We start from the raw sequence: 19,292 nt of genomic DNA, 5'->3' as shown, positions 1-19,292 counted from the left end.
AATCACCTGTTTAAGTACCTACTTGTTTTGATTATATAAAAATTAAGAAATAAGTATATGAAAATTTTGAATAATGACCTTTTCTTGTTTTCAATAGAAATTATATAAAAGAAATTAATCTTTTTCATATCTACTAATTATATAAAGATAAATTAATTAAATAATGACTTTTAATTTAATATCATCAATCCTCCACGCGGTTCCTCCTGGAAACCATCGTGATCAATTCCTGGTGAATTTGTCACGCCTAACTGACCTAATCTCATGTTCCTTATCATCCTCCACTGGTGCCCCGCTAGAGTAAACCATTAGCCCAGACGGGTGCAACATTCCAGTCCATTAAAAAAAATACCTGAACCACAGATAATATCTCGAACATATTTGTACTCGAGTCCAATTCAATGGGCATTCTAAATTCAAATCAAACCGATTGCCTTCTGTTATTTGCTCTCCCTTGTAAAAGTTATTATAAAACATCCATACCTTGTTTATGGTATTTACATAATTTATTTCAAACATAATACTTGTATTTCTAGTAACTGAACAAATTAGGCAATCTAAATTCTGAATACTGTTCCAATAACACAAAATTACGTTTATGTTCTCGATAAATATTTATTAATCATAAAACCAACTGGAATACATAATATTATAACGTGTCGGAGATCCAACTGCCTATTTATATTACAGATACAACACCAGATTCTCTCTAATATTACAAATGCGAGAGTGGGCGTCTGTATGTCTGTCTACAGTCTGCACTGCTAATGACTGAACCAATTAAGATAAAATAGACTGGGAGATAATTTGTGACTCAAAACCTAAGGAAGGGCATTGTTACTTACCAATCATGCAAATGCGAGAGAAAGCGAGTGTTTATACTCGTATATCACTGATTGAACTGATTGATCAGGTATTGCTTACTTGATTTTAAAACTCAAAAAGACCCTATTATGTTGTCAGGTTGTAAGTTACATTTTATTTTTTTAATTAATAATTCCTAATCCAAAATTGCAATCGAGCAAAGACGGGACGGATCGTTAGTAAAATAGAAGATACAAAAACATTTACTAACAAAAAAGTAATTTTATAACCAAAAATTTTGCATGCATAGGTAAAAAGTGGAAACCAATAGCTTCTTGTTCATTAGCTTCTTCTTGTTTTATACATAAATTGTATAAAATTGAAATGACAAATAAATTGACGACCCATCTGATGGTAAGTGATGACCACTGCTTATACATATACTATAACATAGACACTGGTCATTTAAAGTATCCACCGATACTAATTTTTCATAATGGGGGAAAGGGGATTGTTACTAAAGTGAAATATTGACCCCATTGCTAGCAATGTACCATATCAGGTACCTCCACGGATTTCCTTGGAAACCACCGTGTTAAATTGCCATTTACCAAGACGTGCTAGCTGACCTGGCTTCAGTTCATTTTATAATCCACTGGTGCCCTGCCAGCGTATACCGTTAGCAAAGGCGAGTGGGTGCACCATTTCATTATCATCTATAAAAAATATGAACAGGATTACCACATTAATTTTACACTTATGATTCTGGAGAAAACCGGAGGATATTAGTAATGTGCACTGATGACCCCATTGCTAGCAAAGTAATACGGGGAACCGTGTGGTAAACTGTCATTTGCCAAGATGGGCTAACTGACCTGACTTCATACTCATTTTATCATCCTCCACTGGTGCCCTACCAGCGTAAACTGTTAGCGCAGGCGGCATCATTCCAGTATCATGTATAAAAAATACTTCCTAATAAATAACAGTAAATAAGCGATAATTAATAAGCAGATTCATTGCATATAGTAGCGATACGTTATCCATTTAATGGGTGGTAGGTATTACAGAAGACATTAAATAGTGATATATGTAGCTAATTAACTTTTATGAGGTATTGCAGAACATGTTAACCGTATTAGACGATGATAATATTGATTTAGTTTAGACAAGATTTTACTTGCGACTTTGTCCGCGGGATATATACAGCCAACAGGCTGTCGCCCCTTTGATGGTACGAATTCCTGGATAATAGCATGTATATACAATACTTGCTATTATCCAGGAATTCGTAGTCGTGGAATATAACCCTCTTTTTTATTAAAGTACATATTTTTTTTAAATAAGTAGGCACGTTACTCCATATAACATTAGCTCTCTGCGAGTGAGATTCCCGGTCAACATCGATCTAGATATTTCAGAGAATTAAAGAGACAGACAGCCTAAAATTATTTATATTAATTTTTTGATGTAAATACCGTATATACAGCTTGCCCCATCTTAAATGCTACATGCTATTATGATGATAGATTCAAGAGTTACAAAAACAAAGAAACGAATACCTATGTATAAACAATAAATAATTTTCTTAAACCCATAAAAAGATATTTACAATATAAGTAACGATTTCGAACGCATATCCCGTTTATCAAACTTCAGTAAAATTCATTATCATTACACCCACAACATAGCACAGAAAATTAATTATATGGAATGTAATATGCTGGCATTACTAATACATATATATACCTATATATACATTAATAAGTAAATAATTTTGTAGTAGGTACTGTCGAGTTAACTGGCTTAAAATATACCAATATTAATAAATATCTTTTCACATTTATTTAATAAAGTTAAATATAAGCAATAGACAATCTCCAAGTATTTCTAAACAGCTGCTCCTCACTCAAGACTCGAGAGACTCGAATATCGATAAGACAGCGTAAATTCCGTTTAGTCATGACAATGTATTTATCTCGCTAAATAAGTTTTTCTGAAACACCAAGCGTCTATAAATAGTAAAAGATATATGTAGACAGAACTAATTCAATTATTTTCAATACCGAAAACATTAATTTACTATTTTGAACGCAAGTTTTATAAATTTATCAATAAGTGTATTCTAGACCGACCGCAATAAACCCCGCATTTTGTGGCAATTGTGCTTTTTATAGAAGTAGGTAAACCAATACGAATCATCAATCCAATACATTTTAGCACACATAATATAGAGTTAAAATACTGATGAGGTTTCCGTCTCTTCTCAGCAAGTTTTTGAAGCCAGGTATCATCAAAAACTTTCCGACTCTCCACTCCACTCCAGCCGGCTCAGTACCGACTACTGCCATTAATTTCTCTTATCGAGGCTGTGGTAGGCCATGCCGCTCTCGTATCGTTTTATACAGCCACGAAAACAGCTGTTCACGGACCGTCATGCCATAAATCGTCTATAACAAACGCATAGGTCATTATTAATATTAACATACTGAACAGTTTTGTCCGTCGATATTTATCGATGAATATTAGGGTCGCACATTTACCCTAATTAACATATTTTAGTCAAACCGTCTAAACTAGAAAGTCTTCAACCATTGTTAAGAAACCACAAAATTGTAAATAAGTAGACACAGTGAGTCACTAGGAATAATGCTAATTGTTATTATTCATATTTATTTGAAATACAACATTACATATTGGAGATGTGCAACTCACTGGTCATTGCATCACTTGTTGTTGAACTGATGCAACATGAAGTTTCTCTCAATCCTTACTAATATTATTATTATATTATAAATGCGAAAGTAACTCTGTGTCTGTTTGTCTGTCTCGCTATCACGGCAACACTATTGGATCGATTTTAATGGCAAATAGTCTAGACCCTGAGACAGGACAAAGGCTACTTTTTGATGCAATAAAAAGGTTGAAATGGGATATGCAAGATTGTATAGAAGTATCGTCGTTTTAAATCGTTATTTTTTAATGCTATATAGGAGCTTGAAATTTACTTTTTAAGCTGTTGATTGAAAATTTTACCCTTAATATGAATAGGGGGAATTTTACCCTTTATATAAAACAGGGGATGAAAGTTTTTATGAAAATTCGGCTTTTTTGGGTTACGTGGACGAAGTCGCTGGTGCAGCTATTACTTTTGTAGTATATATAGTCTTACGTATAATCTAAGGTATAATCATATCACATAGTATAAATATAGTCTATGATGTTTGTAACGTACTCTGTGCAGTTGACAGAGTCTGAATTGTATAAAATGGCGGGAACGGCCTAATTAAATGTGAAGAGCAAATTAGTATTTTATTTATTTAAATATTTAAATACAGTACAAATTGGCGACGAGTAATAATTCACGTGTGGAATTAAGTCTGCATTAGTAAAATTGTATTGTAAATGTATGTAATGGCTGTTTAAGGAAATATAATGTTCGGCGGTAGCCGCACCTTTGACCACCGCTCTCAGGAGCATATTCAAAAGTTGATTCCTTCAATACTGCATTGCAAATGATATTCATGAAGAGAATGATAAAAGTGGAATAAAACGGCGTGTATTATTATTAACGGCTTTGGTGGAAGATACAATATACTAGCTAACAACGACGGCTTCGCACTGGTGTACATACATGATACGTATAAACCTTCCTCTTGAATCACTATATATGTTGCTAAAAATTGCAATAAAATCCGACGCGAAGTCTATCTAAGCAAACAAACGGCGGAAGCGACTTCATTTTATACTATATAACCAGCCGTTAGTCCCAGCTTCGCAAGGAAGAACAAACCGATAAATTCTTTAATCAAATATTTGTAAGGCATAGGAATATTTGAAATTCTACAAGTATTAATATTTGTGCAAGTACTTTACATATGGTTTATATAGGTTTTTCCTCTCAGTCAATCACTCTATCTATTGCTAAAAACTACATTAAAATCCGTTGCGTAATGTAAAAGATATAAAGCTAACAGACAGTAGCCACGACTTTGTGTTATAAATACTATGTACTATGTAAGATACAGGAAAAGGAACTTATGCAGACGCAAATCACAACTCAGAACACCATCCAAGCCAATTTAGGAGTTGTTTGTTTTTACGGCGCTCTCTCACATCTCTCCGTATAGTCCTAAAGGAATGTAGTATAGCATAAAGATAGACACAAGACTTTCTTAAAACCTTATATCTACATTTACACCACATTCCTTGGGCACGGGATGTTCATGATGTACCGCTTGAGATATAGGTGGAGGGGCAGTAGATTTTTCAGATTATTGTGAGGGTCGAAACCAATCAACGAAACTTATATTTCTAGTTATGTTTTACTTTTCCTTAATCCTAAAGTTTCGTTGATATTCATTATGGTAACTCTTAAATACGATAACAAAATGAAGTAAACCTTTAGTAGAAAAGAGGTAAAATAAGGATTAAAAATATTAACATTCAATATTTTTCCTATTTTAGTTTAAGAACTTGCGTTGATTGGAGTGTTTGATTAAAACCCAGTTATTTCAAAACAAATATAAGGTTTATCATTTACGTTGTTTTTTTTTCATTTATCAAAACAAGGTACATAAACAGATGCAGAAATTATGTAGATCTATGCTGATATATTTCACCTTTAAATTCTTTATAATGAATGAGGAAAATACAAGCACTTTAATTATATTACAGTAATTAAAGTATCAGTAATTCTGTAATTAATTGACATCATTTTACATACAATTCTTAGGTACTCATGAATAGTAAATAACTCAGTCAAATGAACTTTAATTTAAGGAAATGATATTACAAAAGTATATTCGTGGTTGAATTATTAATATAGAAAATATTGTTGTTTGGTGTAATAAAGTTAGTTGTCCTTACAATGTATGTATGTTTCCTTACAATATTGTATTGTAAAAGGAACTTATTAGCAACTAGCTACTCGCCCCGGCTTCGCACAGGTGTACATGTATTATACATATAAACCTTCCTCCAGAATCAATCTATCTATTAAAAAACAGCTTCAAAATCCGTTGCATAGTTTTAAAGATTTAAACATACACAGGGACAGACTGCGGTAGCAACTTTATTTTATACTATGTAATAAACACTAGCCTATAAATAGCTTTAAAATATTGTATTGTAAAACAAATTTATTAGCATTAATGAATACTGATTCCACACTAATAATGTACTGTACATTATTAGTACGACCTACATGATCTGCATAATTTCTGATATATTCATCATGATTGACTAAATGGTGTGATTTATTTGATGTAAGTAGTTAATTTAGCTCTGTCTAGTCCTAAGTTAAACCTTGTATTATAGGTACTACACAACTGTTATAAATGCATACATACATGCTGTTGTAAATACCTACATGAGAAACATGTTTTGTAAATATATACACAGAAAAAACCCAGACCAATCCAAGCAATCATTCTTATAAATACAAATGTTTGTACCCTGTATGGAATCAAACCTGTGACTATTATAAGCTAGAAAGGCCATCCGACTTGACTAGTAAGTATAAAATAGTGTTTATGAAAAACATATCAGAATAAATCCAGACTTTATATATTTCATTACAATATGGATGTGAATTCGAATTGCAAAAATAAACTCTTCATTCGGCAAAGGTTAGCAGCATTGACCTCTGTGATTGGATACCATCTGTTCTATATTGCCTCAATGTCTCACAATTGGAAATGATCATAAATATTTCATGAAGCCTTGTTACTTATACTAAAAGCAGTGTTGCCCCCTGAGTGGTTTCACCACTAAATTGGGTAGAATTTATTTTTCCCAGCAAATATGGAATTATATTTGTTGGAATAATTTTTTTTGTTTTGGTTGGTGGATTTCTTAATAGCCAAATATTGGGCTTGTATACATTTTTATATACTTCTTATTATCGGCAAGGCATAAACATATAAAGATTTCTTTTTAAAATGTTCATGAAATTATAATTTACTTAAGTATAGCAAAAATTTATGTGAAAATAACTTTAATACATTTTCGTATCAGATTTAATAATTTTGATAGGAAAATATACTTTTAGAATTACAAGTACACTTTTGAATGTTTATTATTATTCATACATAACATTGATGAAGCTAAAGTATAACTACTTCAAAATTTGGATGTCTATTTATTCATTATTATAGGTATCAGTCAAGTCAATCAATTCAGTATTATATAGTAGTTTAATTATTGTATATTTAAAACACATGGTTGGTTACTAGCGGATTCTTCATGTTCTGCTTAGTGGGCTCTCCCATACATTATTGGCAACACTGATTTAATGTTTACAATTGGCAGCTAGCAAATAGATGTGATGTAGGTAACATTATGTTAAGTATATTATGTAAATTATCTTATGTTATGTTTTTTCATTTTTATTTTACATATATTAACTCATTTCATTAATTTAATTAATACAAGGTATAATATGACTTGTAGTTATTAATATAAGGTAGAAATTGTAAATGTTTTCATTATATTTTTATTGTTTATTAAAATAATGATTACAGTACACAGTCATGATGTGTAATCATGAGATTCATGTTCCAATTTAAAATAATTTATTCTACAATTTTAGAACAAATTATGACTTTGTATTGGTATTTGTATTTGAAAAAAACATGTCTTATTTATCTATGATCTTAATTATGATCATAGATAAATAAGACAAGTTTTTCTAATTATATCAAATTTAGAGGAGCAATGGTAAAATAGACTTATGACTACAATTTATGGGTGAATTAATTATATAGAAGCAGTAGTCATTCATATACATATTTGATATTATTTCATCCAGTTTCATCATCGCTGCAACAAGCTATGCCAAGCCTGATAAGTAGGCTTATTCAATAATATGAATTTATGCAAAACTACTTTCCAAATGTTTTCAATTATCCTACTCAACATGTCCTACTAATTTTATAAATGTGAAAGTATGTCTGTATCTCTTTTTGTTTACTTTTCACAACTATATGACTGAACAGATATTAATAAAATTTGCTGGGGACATAGATTATATTGTGAGGATATTTTTAAAAGGAGAAGTCACAGGTTCCAGCCTTTGTTACAGTTATAACTTGAAATTGATCCTTATAGAAGAATATATATTGTTAAAATATTAATAACACTATGAGAATAAAAGAAAATTATGTATATACTAAATATATTTTATATTCCTAAAGAATAACTACTAATGTTAGCTACATAATAAACATGAGACAGTGATATAGTTAAAAAAAATAATGATATAGTAACTCCATTCACAGAATGACAGGAGAACAAATTGGAAATAATGAAAAGAGGTAACACAATATGAACAATAGTAGGGTTGGCATAATACCATTTACAATGAGTGGCATTTTATATGGGTTGGTACCTGCCTATCTTCTACTAGGTTTGATATGAAGATAGACAAATATTTAAGAGACTGTACAATTGTAAAATTAACTAAACTTTTTGATTCATACTCAGAGGACACTCAATTACATAGACACATGGCAAACTTAGACCTGAACTTAATAACAATCTGCATATTTTGAAGAAGAAATACCAGTAGACATCCTAATATCACAATAGATACATATGCAGGTTGTAGTGCTACAGGTGTTAACATCATACAGACCCTCAATAAAAAAAACATTTTTATGTTAGAGATAATATAAATTACTAATATTCTGATTTTCTATTAGTGACATATCACTAAACGATCATGGTATAGTTTTGTTATTAAAATAATACTATAGTAAAGTTTAATACATAGATAGAATACAATAGTTCTTATGTCCAATGATCATATATTGTGCTCTTACATATCTTGTATAATAGACAAAGTTCACTAAAAATACTTAAAAATATTGTTTATTAAAGTTGCCACATATAAAACTGATCACACAAGTCAAATGTTGGTGTTGATAAAATATATCTTATCTCTCAGAAGCTTTAATGACATACATGTATAATCAGCTGTTGATGACTTTATAGAGGAAGTGCAAGTACCTGAGTGGGCGAACCTCCTGCCGACCAGAGGACTGTCGAGAAGCAACCGTCGGATAGACCAGCGGCCCAGCAGGCCGCCGCCCCATCCGCAACCACCGCCGCTTCCGCGCCGCATACCTTCGCGTTCCACCATCACAACAACCAATTCTTACACATTACACACTAACACTGTTCTACTATGCAGGATCTATTCAACTACGGTCACACGAGTACACGACCGACATTACCACCTGCCAATTACGTACAGATTATCGCTATGAAATATTGGCGATTTGCTCACAACACTTCACAGCGGTGTGTTGAGTAATAACCGACCCGTAACGCATCAGAGAGAAAGTACCGATGGTCAGACGGTATGTACGTGGTCGCGGCCGAGTTACAGCAGACGTTACAGATTCAGCCTCAAGTGGGGAAGAAAAGCTGTTCAACGTTAACGAAAACGAACTTTCATTGTTTATCACACAACTAGGGTTTATGAAATACGCGCCACGACAATATAACTATAGATTAATTGTACAATTATAAGAATACAACGAGTGTCTGACACAATGGTTAAAACACGAGTGTTATTTTATCAAAATAAAACTAAACAGAACGATCAACGAAGGAAAGAACGAGCGAAGCTAAAATCAGAGAGGTCAACAGACAACAGCTGTCAAAACGGTTGTTATACACAGAGTACTTTGCTGGAAAGGAAGAAAAGGATAGAATTAGTGCCTCAGAACAAGAATTTTGTTCTTATAGTTGAATGAATAAACTATGTACATATACAGTTCATTCTTAGACATAGTACGTCGATAATATTAACGCAGGTAAACTAATGTAGTAACAGAAGTTATTTATTGTGGAACTGCAATATGCTCTTAGGATACAATACATAAATAATTTAAACTTTATTGAAACTTAAGCTTAAAGTATATTTTTCATTATATTCACTAATTTTAAATTTAATTCTCTCAGCATACTCAGCTATAAGTAATTCTCTCTCACTCGCACGGCTTGTTGATAAATGAATGAAATATCGAAATCGGAACATACCGAAAACAGAATTACATAGATATACTTAAGACATTTTCTACATTTATGCAAAATGCATAATTAGTCACAGTTGTATGAATATCTTGAATGATAACAAATTGTCAAATATAACCATTCTCATTTTTTTTACTTATTGACTGAAACATTTTCATGTCCTCAAAATAAGGATGTCAAATCGAGTATATCGATATTTTAAAAATCTATTTTGTTTCAAATATTTCTTATAAAAATTCTGTTTGTCTACAATGACAAACATTTTATTTTATTTCTATACATTAAATATAGTACAAAATGTAATATAGATTCCTTAAGATTCGTTATAATATAAACTACATTTTAAACAAAATTTTTACCATCTCATACAAAACCATAAAGAAATATTGATTTAATTAAACTTAAAATCATCATTCAAATCAAATTTACAATCTATCAGTAGAGCCAAGAATGATCTACCTAATATAAGTATATTCAAATTGTTTTAATCAATATTAGTCATTGGTGACAGCGGTGTTAAATAGGAAAGTATTGGTTTATACGTGTCTGACATTTGTCGTTACATCGATACACTGAAATATAAAAATATATCGATATTTTGTAGACAAGCGTACATCACAATTATTTATTGAAATTCAGTGAATGAAAAGGAAATCAAATTACTTTTACAGTTTCTTTGAACGTACCAAGCTATTAAAATGTTTGTTTCTCATAAAAACCTTTTACTACCCCTATTAGTATTATTAATAATAAATTCTGTGTTTTGTGAAAACAAATATACGCGAAGCGCTAATGAAAAGAAGAAAAATGATGTAGAATTTCGAACTTTGGATAAACCTTTCAGGATGAACAAACTGAATCTCTTATGGACGAAAGCTCAACAAGTAAGCGTATTTTCAAAATATTTTTTATAGAATGCGTCATGTAAAAAGGAAAATATTTTGTTTTCAACTTACATCCCAAATTTCATACCAACATTCTAAATGCGAAAAGTGTGTCTGTCTGTTTTTTTGTTACTTTTTCTAGACTAATCTATGTTCATATAAAATTGAAGATAGATAGCCAAGGAAATTATATTAGAGGATGGAGTTTGGCTATCTTTTTCCTCAACAAATAGATGGAGAACTAACTAATGTTATTCCAATTTACAGCGACTTACAGAACCAAAGTTGAAGTCTTTATATAGCGACTTAATGATACAAGATAAAGAGGAAATCACATACAAAAGAGTGAAAAGTGATGGCGGTGATAAGGAAGGCCTCAAAGAGGCTGATTTGAGACGCAAACTGACAAACATTATGACTAACTATGGCCTGAGGGAACACTTTGAAGATAATGTTGGCAGACAAAAGGAGTATGCAGTATGTTATTTATGTATTTTTTATTGTATTAGATGTAGCTTTTAGAATATAATTATAATATAAGTCATAAACTTAAAGCTCTATTAATCTACCACTCATTCGAAAAGCTGTTTCATGACAAGAAAAAAGAACAAGAAACTTGCTATGTTAGTCTTCTAATAAAATGTTGTAACATTTTTAAATTGAAATGTGTGAATTATACTAACACTAATTTATTGGAGTTAAAATATTAAATACACAATAAGATTAAATCCATCATAATCATTAGAGTAGACCATTCCTTACAAGCTGTTCTTACAAGTAGTCTCTGTATGCCTACTTTGTAAGAAAAATCAATAAACCCTATACAATTCACACAGTGCCATTAAATCCCAAATTAAGCTGAGCTTAGGGGTACTAAACAACTGATAAAAATACTTAAATGCATATACAGACTTAACACACACACCACAACATACAATCGTACTCTTTAATAGGAGGAATAGGATAGTAGGAACCCATAAATATCGGAAGTAAGGTGGCTATACTGCTATACCACCAAGTCAAATATATTAACAAAACTTTAATTTATAGGTATAAAATTAACATTATTTATTATGTCATTGACTTATTAAATGAAAAATACACCACACTAATTAACTATCAAATGAAAGCGTAGATAAGATACATTTCATGTAAAACATATGGAACCAATAAATTATACTTATCATCCTTTGTTTACATGATAAAAGTTTATGACAGTAAAACTATTACACAAGTTCATATCAATATTATTGTTTCATTTATTATTCAGAGGAAATTCATTAAGAACTTTATATGCTGACAGTAATAGAGGAGATTCTCAACTCCAAAACAAAATATTAAATATTGGGTAGTTACACCCAAATCAGCTGCCTAAAAAGTAGCAATATTATGTTTTCTAAAGCATAGCTTATGTTATGGGTATTAGACAAATGATATAAATACTTAAATACAATATTTGTAAATACATAGATAGCATCCAGACCAATACAAATAATCATACTCTTGAATACTGATGTTTGTACTTTGCAATGTATAGTGGGCATAGTAGTAATATTTTTGTGTTTTTTTATGGTTGATAATGGAATAGTGGAATCACCAGGGCACCTGTGCAGTATAATGGTTGAAGTCAGTCAGCCCATGTTGATAAATCTATCAGTAATTTATGATGGTTTCCAGGGGAAACTGCATGGAGTTCAGCCTGACATAGTGTATTGGTGCAATGGTTAGTCCACACTACTAACATTCTTTGACCCCAATATTTTTGTGTTGTATATGTTGTTGTTAGATATTAGATTAATGAAGTATAGTAGAAGCTTCTCAATACATTTATGAAAATATCATCTATACCAGGAAAAATACAGACAGTTTCAAAAGAGTTAGTGATTGCACCAATAAAAGCTTACATAACAATAACAAACTGATTTTACCTAAATGTCGTTTGGCTAAAGTTAGTAATTCGTTTTATGGAAATTGTGTAAGGTTTTACCATAAAATACCAGTCTGTTATAAATCTGCCAGAAAAAAGATTTAAATGTCAAATAAAACAGTTCCTTTTCAAAAAAGCTTACTATAAAATTGAAGAATTTGTTAACGATAATAATGTTTTTATAGAAAAACTTTAAATCCATAGCACTGACAATATTATCTAATTACATTAATAATGAGTGCGTAGCGATTTCTATGTTAATTATCGCATGCCTCTTACTTGTTATACTGTAATTATTATATAAAAAAAAAACATCTATTAAAAAGATCAAAACACAAGTTTCTTGCTCATTCTTCTTTTGATGAATCTGCATTCCGAATGAGTGGTAGATTCAAAATATGACTATTCAAAAGTGCTTGTAATGAGTTTATTTGAATAAAGATTATTTCTATTTCTATTTATATAAAAATTATTAGGATCTGTATTATTAATTTTAGGCCTACAACTCAGCACTAGATGATCATATCAACAGAAGTCTATTCAAAGATAAGAAATTGAATCAGCTGTGGGCAAAAGCTGAGGCCTCTGGGTTCACAAGTGAGGAGCTGTCTGCTCTGAAGGAAGAATTCACTCATCATCAGGACAAAATTGATCAGTACTATGACCTTCTGGCGGACGTAGAGGCTGGTGAGAAAGATCAGTATAAAAGTATGTATGCAAATGCAAACTCAACAACAATATTTACTCAAGACACTCAAGTTTCTTGATCATTCTTCTTGTGATGAGTCTGCGTTCCGAATGAGTGGTAGAATAAAATAATATGACTATTCAAAAGTGCTTGTATTGAGTTAATAAAAAATATTTCTATTCTGTTCTACTATTGTAGCGCAATGGTTATCACCTCACAACTATAGCATTACATATGAAGTGATGAGGTGTCGCTACTTAATGTATTTGAAGTATGAATGTAGAGCAGAGTAAACAGGTGTAATAATTAATATAATAAAGTTAAACATTATATGTTCTTCATGTATATATGCAATGATACCCATATACTGTCTGGTGTTACTCACTTTCGTTTAAGTTTTTTTTTTTATTCTATCATTCATCCGTTATGCACATTCAGCCATCATAAATTTTTAAGATTTTGTGTTTATTATTATTGAGATATCAATGTTGTATTAATAAAAACCCATCCTTTTTCTTTTATTTTATGCAAAATTATATAGCCCATAACTGCTATATATTCTTTAGTTAATAATATTTTTAGTTATTTTCTCAATCTAAAGTAATGATTTTTATATATTTTTGTTACCATTATTTTTATTCATGATTATATAACGTTTAATATGTATAATATGTTTCTTCATGCCTAGTTTTGTACATACTATTCAAGGTTTAAACATGTTATAATAATGAATTACAGATGCTATAAATGAGGATGAGATAGACCGGTATAATGAAATTAATAACCAATTAGAAACAAATGAAATAAAAAAGGATTACCTTGATAAAGCTAATTTAGTGAGGGAGAAACATAGAGGGCTCCGAGATGGAATGGACAGGTTGCAAAGAATTACTGCAAGAGGTAATAACTTATTATATAATTTAAAATAGTATTTTGAATATCTCTGCGCTTCTAATAGTTGGCTGGTAGAGAATGCTAATATAATTTCCTTAGCATAGCTCCTGCTTATTGTTATTATATTTATGTATGTTAAATAACCGTAGCCATTTACCATCAGGTGTGCCGTAAGCTTGTTTGACATTTAAGTACAGTTAGTAGTAGTGATCATTAGTAGTGACAGTTTAGTTACAATTTGCATTGAACATCACATTCATAAAAAAAAAATAGCATTTGTACATTGTATATATTTTCTATATATGAGTGTCATTAGCAAACAGGTTTAATATAAGCATCTCGTATTTTATTTAACCTAACCATCATATGCACTTTAGTTTGAGGGCTGGTGACCTGTATTACAGATTATGCCTATATTAGCTCCTCACAGCAATTAATTGTCATAATAATTTTTTATTAAATTATCCAAAAATACTCACATATCTGTTACTATCCAAGTATCGGAGAAATTATTAAATTATTATGCTATTTTCTATAAAGTTTTGAAGATTGTCACAATTGATAAACATGTATTAATTAATGTATTATTTTATAAAGGTCCAAACAACAAAGAATTTGTAGAACCAAAGGTGCAGGGCTTGTGGACAATGGCTGCTGCGTCTAACTTTACTGTGGATGAATTGGCGTCATTGAAGGTAAAACTTAATATACTATGTGAGCCTGAGACTAAGATACCTGTATATTTTTGTATATGGATTGGAATAAACGAATACATTTTTTTTTAAATAAAGCATGTCATAATGCCTAAATGCCTATGGTGTAACTCCTACAAAAGTTACTCTTTTTTTTAATGACTATAGTGATTTTATATTGGCAAGATAACCAAATATAATTGTATACACCTGTTGTTGCCAAATGTACCCATCGGATAAATATTTGGCAATTGACTGTTTCTAGGTGGAGCTGCAGCACTATGAATCACGACTGCTCAAACTGCGCACGTTGCATGCTGATCATGTAAGAAATGTAGATAAATATAAGAGCAAGGTTATTTTCTTTTTATTTTTTTAAAGACCCGAATGGCCCTGTTGCGTTTTTTTTTTATAAAATTGGAAGCGAAATCAAGCTGACGACCCACTTACTGATGATAAATAATTAGTTACTAGACTAGTACTCCCATTATAGAATACATTGTAAGGCCTGTATATCTCAGGTGTTGGCTTCCTGAGGACTAATTGTTATACTTTCGAACTTGTAAACTAAAATACAGCTTACAAAGCAAGCTGCTTACTGGTAGAATTGGATGAGAAAGACTAATAAATAACCTTTGGACATATATCTTATTATATTTTTAATTACTAATTTAATTTTTGTTTTTAAAATTCTGGCAATTTAGTTGTATACAGATTCTCTATTTTATAGTTAATTTTGCTAAACTATAATTGTAATATCACCTCATATCCTACTAAGGCTGACATGCCTTTAAAGGACTAATATTTCTAATAAAAAAAAAATGTAGTAGTACCTAATTATTATATAACACCATTGGTATTTCTTAAATTTATAATTAAAACATTTTTGATTATGAAACGTAGAATTTTATAATTGCGATCGCCAACTGTGGTCAGTTTATACAAATTTTGCGGACTATCAATTTTAACGTGTAAAATAAGAAATTATTGCAACCATGTTACATAAATAATAGTAGAGCATTATATAATCATGCATGCCTTTGCTTTGCTTTTTATTATTTTTTATTATATAAATTTATTGTATTTGCTACTGGAACGCTATCGCCTCTGTCTTAAGGAGGTGGGCGTTGACGGCCACGACACAGTATTACTTACTAATGTGGCTGTTATCGTTACACTACCCTACATTGTAAAATATTATATATTTTTTAGTTCCAATAAAAGAATTATTATTGTATTGTTATTGTTGTATATCTCCATGTATATTTTATACTTATTCAATGAATTTTAGGTGGCGGCAACTGGCGACAAGATGGACCACTTCGATGATCAACAGCAGATGATCAAAAAACATTCCCGCAAAGTCGAGAAGATGCACGCTGACCTCGAAGGCAGAATACTACAGCGTCATTCAGAGCTGTGAGCTGTATTGTAAATTGTACACCTAATAGATATATTATAACTATACCTATTTTAAATAATTATAGTTGTTAAGAAATTCAGTGACAGCTATTATGAAATTACTGTATTCAATATACTTTTTGGTAAGACTTAGGCAGACGATATATATTTTTCAACAATACCAGATGTTATACAGAAACATTACATTATTTCTCGTCTGTGTAGACCCTTATTTTTTAAATTTATAGTTACAACACGCATTTATTATATTACATGCATATATACTAGTTACTTTAGGAACATTCTACATAACAAGCATTTGTACAATTCAAACTATATTGACTGTGCCAATTCCATAGTTTGGATCCATCTACTAGTGTTATAAGCTAATGAAATTATACTTAAGATTAGACATAACTGGAAAAAAAATACCTAAGAGTTATGCTTCGTAATTAGATTACATTTATATCCTGTGTATGTGTTTACTATTTTATTGAGACCAAACAAAAACGTTTTGTTTTTCCTAATATTAGTAGTAACAATATACGAATTATTGAAAGTTTTGTATGGTTATAGAATCTATGAATCCAATAATTAAAATTAACATAATTGTGTTAAGATTCACGTCTAACGCGTGCTATAAGTAGTTCGATTTTAGTGTATTGATATTAGAATCAGTCTCAGTATGAATGTTGTATCCAGTTTTTGACTCAGTTTAGTTGTCAAATTGTATTTTTTTTATATAATATAACGTACATATTTTGTTACATATCTATTGAAATTATTATGAATGACGAATCTCCATTGATAATAATTTATATTAAAATTATATAATATGTTTTTAAAATGGTTTTATTTTAATTGTTGCTAATATTAAAGCTAGTGTGTATGCTGAATAGGTTTTGATGAAATTTGACGTGACCATAAATCACGATGGCGGACGTAGACTTCTTTTATCTAAAAAAGCAAACAAAGTCTAAATAGTGTTGTATAATTATAAATGTTTATAAATGTTGTGTTGTATAATTATTTAAACTCCTTTGTCGTATATGCCAAATTAATGTTTCTTTCTCTCATATTATTAATCAATATTGACGTTAGGACCCATAAAAAAAAACTAAACAGTTCAAGGATTTAAATGAAAGATTGTTTAGTATTTTTCAATGGTGGCAAACAAGTCTGATGGTACGTTAGGATATGTACGAGTTTGCCTCTATTAAAGCAAATTTGAGAGTTCAGGTGCTTACATATCAAAATATCGGGTGTATCATCATCAAATCAATTCTAGTGTTTTGAATTGCCTTGTTATTATATCAGTTATTAATAACAATTTATATTGTTAACTGGGTCTTACATGTTTTAACGTCACGAGAGGTAAATACCTTTTTATAAATGAAAATATATACATGTTAAGACCCAGTTAACAATATAAATAATGTATATTAATAACAAGTTATAATTCCAAAAACTTGCTTGCACAAGTACATACAATTCCAAGTATATTTAAAAAGATTTTACAAGATCTATAGGTATGTATGTTAGATTGTGTAGAGCTGTTATAACAGCTGAATTCAAGGCCCTACTCAAGAACACACGCATGATATTTTGACAACGGTTTATTTGCCTAGAACTTACCGCATATGCTGCTTTTAATATTCGAGACAAAGTTCTCAATAATAATTTACTTATAAATATAAACATTACCCAAATAAACCTATTAAAAAAAAAGAATTATTGAAAAAAAAAACAGGTGGTATTAAAAACACCAGTGAATACAGTGCATCAATATATGATATTTAATCTTCATGTACAAGCAAATTTATTAATACACGTTTATAGTAATTCCGTTTCAGTTGCGAGCATACAATCATATCAATTATAGAAATTAATATCGTATTATGCCATAATATAGTGTAAAATATTTATAACGGCGGCGGGGCGCAGTGCGCTAAAGGCAACGCAAAACACACGAGCGGCACTTCGGAATTACATTCCAAGCTACCTACTATTACACCGTACGTATATCTACATCAGATGAAAACGAACGCTCACTAACTACTATAATTTATCTAATCGTGTCGAGTCGGCGAGCGGCAGCAACAAATAAAACTACAACCGACTCCCCTCACGAGTTTCATTATAATGAATCGTTTAATGCTCACTTCAGTCGTTCGTACAGTATAAGTAGTTTTCATCTCGATAGGACATTTTTTCTATTATGTATATAGATAATCTTTATAATATAATTCTTTCTCACTAATATCTACACCGTTTCCAAGGGTTACAATTATATATAATCCTCGTCGGATAGTTGAGGCGCGCAGTCGACGGGCGTCGCGCGCGTTACTAAGGCAGTATCGTCAGTGCCGGGTCGGCCTCTAGTGAGTCCATTTGCTCCAAGTCTGCGGACAAGAGATCACAACATCAGTCTGTGAACTACAATAAAAATAAACTTAACATGAGCACTTTAGTCCTATAATATTGTTTTTTATTCGACCGCTCATTCTCTGTGAGGAGATATAATAAATAATAATTTCAAGACAATTCACACAGTTATCATTCTATAATCAAGTAAGAACCGTCTCGTTGAAGGCTCAAGTTTTTATGAATGAAGGGGTCGTGTCGAGGAAGTATGAGCGAGTGTAGGGGTGGTGGGTGACCTGCTTGTCGGGGTGGTGGTGCGGCTGGTCCCAGTGGTGGTGGTGCGGGTCGGGCGCGGGCGCGGGCGCCGGCACGTACTGCAGCGGCAGCGCCTGCGACATCAGCGACAGCGCCGCCGCCGTGGCGCCGCCCGCGCCGCCCGCGCCCACCGCGCCCACCGCGCCCACCGCGCCGTACGCGCCCTCCAGGCCGTGGCCCACGCCCACGCCGCTCATGCCGCTCACTCCCTGCACATTCACAAACAAAACATTTACAATTACACATAAATAATTCACTACACATTCATACATACATAGAAT

General features: G+C 31.4%; 3 protein-coding genes across 5 annotated transcripts in view; 1 reads left to right on the top strand and 2 right to left on the bottom strand.

Annotated features, from left to right (window-relative positions):
• Positions 1-9,502, bottom strand: part of LOC131852011 (E3 ubiquitin-protein ligase RNF19B-like) — a 79,653-nt gene extending 70,151 nt beyond the window's left edge. Inside the window, exon 1 of the mRNA XM_059202578.1 lies at positions 8,815-9,502. Coding sequence (XP_059058561.1) covers positions 8,815-8,947 — 133 coding nt within the window. The 5' untranslated portion in view covers positions 8,948-9,502. The remainder of the gene's footprint in view (positions 1-8,814) is intronic.
• A 912-nt stretch (positions 9,503-10,414) lies between these two features.
• Positions 10,415-17,161, top strand: LOC131852012 (alpha-2-macroglobulin receptor-associated protein). Of its 3 annotated transcripts, none has more exons than XM_059202581.1 (7): positions 10,415-10,730; positions 10,998-11,207; positions 13,155-13,365; positions 14,084-14,245; positions 14,837-14,934; positions 15,197-15,256; positions 16,223-17,161. In XM_059202581.1, exons 1-7 carry the CDS (start codon positions 10,545-10,547, stop codon positions 16,352-16,354), a joined length of 1,059 nt encoding a protein of 352 aa, XP_059058564.1. In that variant the 5' UTR covers positions 10,415-10,544; the 3' UTR covers positions 16,355-17,161. The 3 variants fall into 3 exon arrangements, with proteins under 3 accessions (XP_059058564.1, XP_059058563.1, XP_059058562.1); XM_059202580.1 differs by having other exon boundaries at positions 10,417-10,730; positions 13,155-13,344; positions 15,197-15,286; XM_059202579.1 differs by having other exon boundaries at positions 10,417-10,730; positions 15,197-15,286.
• A 786-nt stretch (positions 17,162-17,947) lies between these two features.
• Positions 17,948-19,292, bottom strand: part of LOC131851984 (ankyrin repeat domain-containing protein 17) — a 59,991-nt gene continuing 58,646 nt past the window's right edge. The window contains 2 exon segments of the mRNA XM_059202544.1: positions 17,948-18,734; positions 18,993-19,220. Of these exon segments, the coding sequence (XP_059058527.1) occupies positions 18,711-18,734; positions 18,993-19,220 (252 nt within the window). The 3' untranslated portion in view covers positions 17,948-18,710.

This window comes from Achroia grisella, unplaced genomic scaffold, assembly GCF_030625045.1.
Source record: "Achroia grisella isolate CSIRO2021 unplaced genomic scaffold, CSIRO_AGI_Agris_v1 utg821, whole genome shotgun sequence".
Taxonomy (NCBI): domain Eukaryota; kingdom Metazoa; phylum Arthropoda; class Insecta; order Lepidoptera; family Pyralidae; genus Achroia; species Achroia grisella.
The sequence above is the reverse complement of the archived record's forward strand: the minus strand, read 5'-3'. Positions and strand labels throughout refer to the sequence as shown.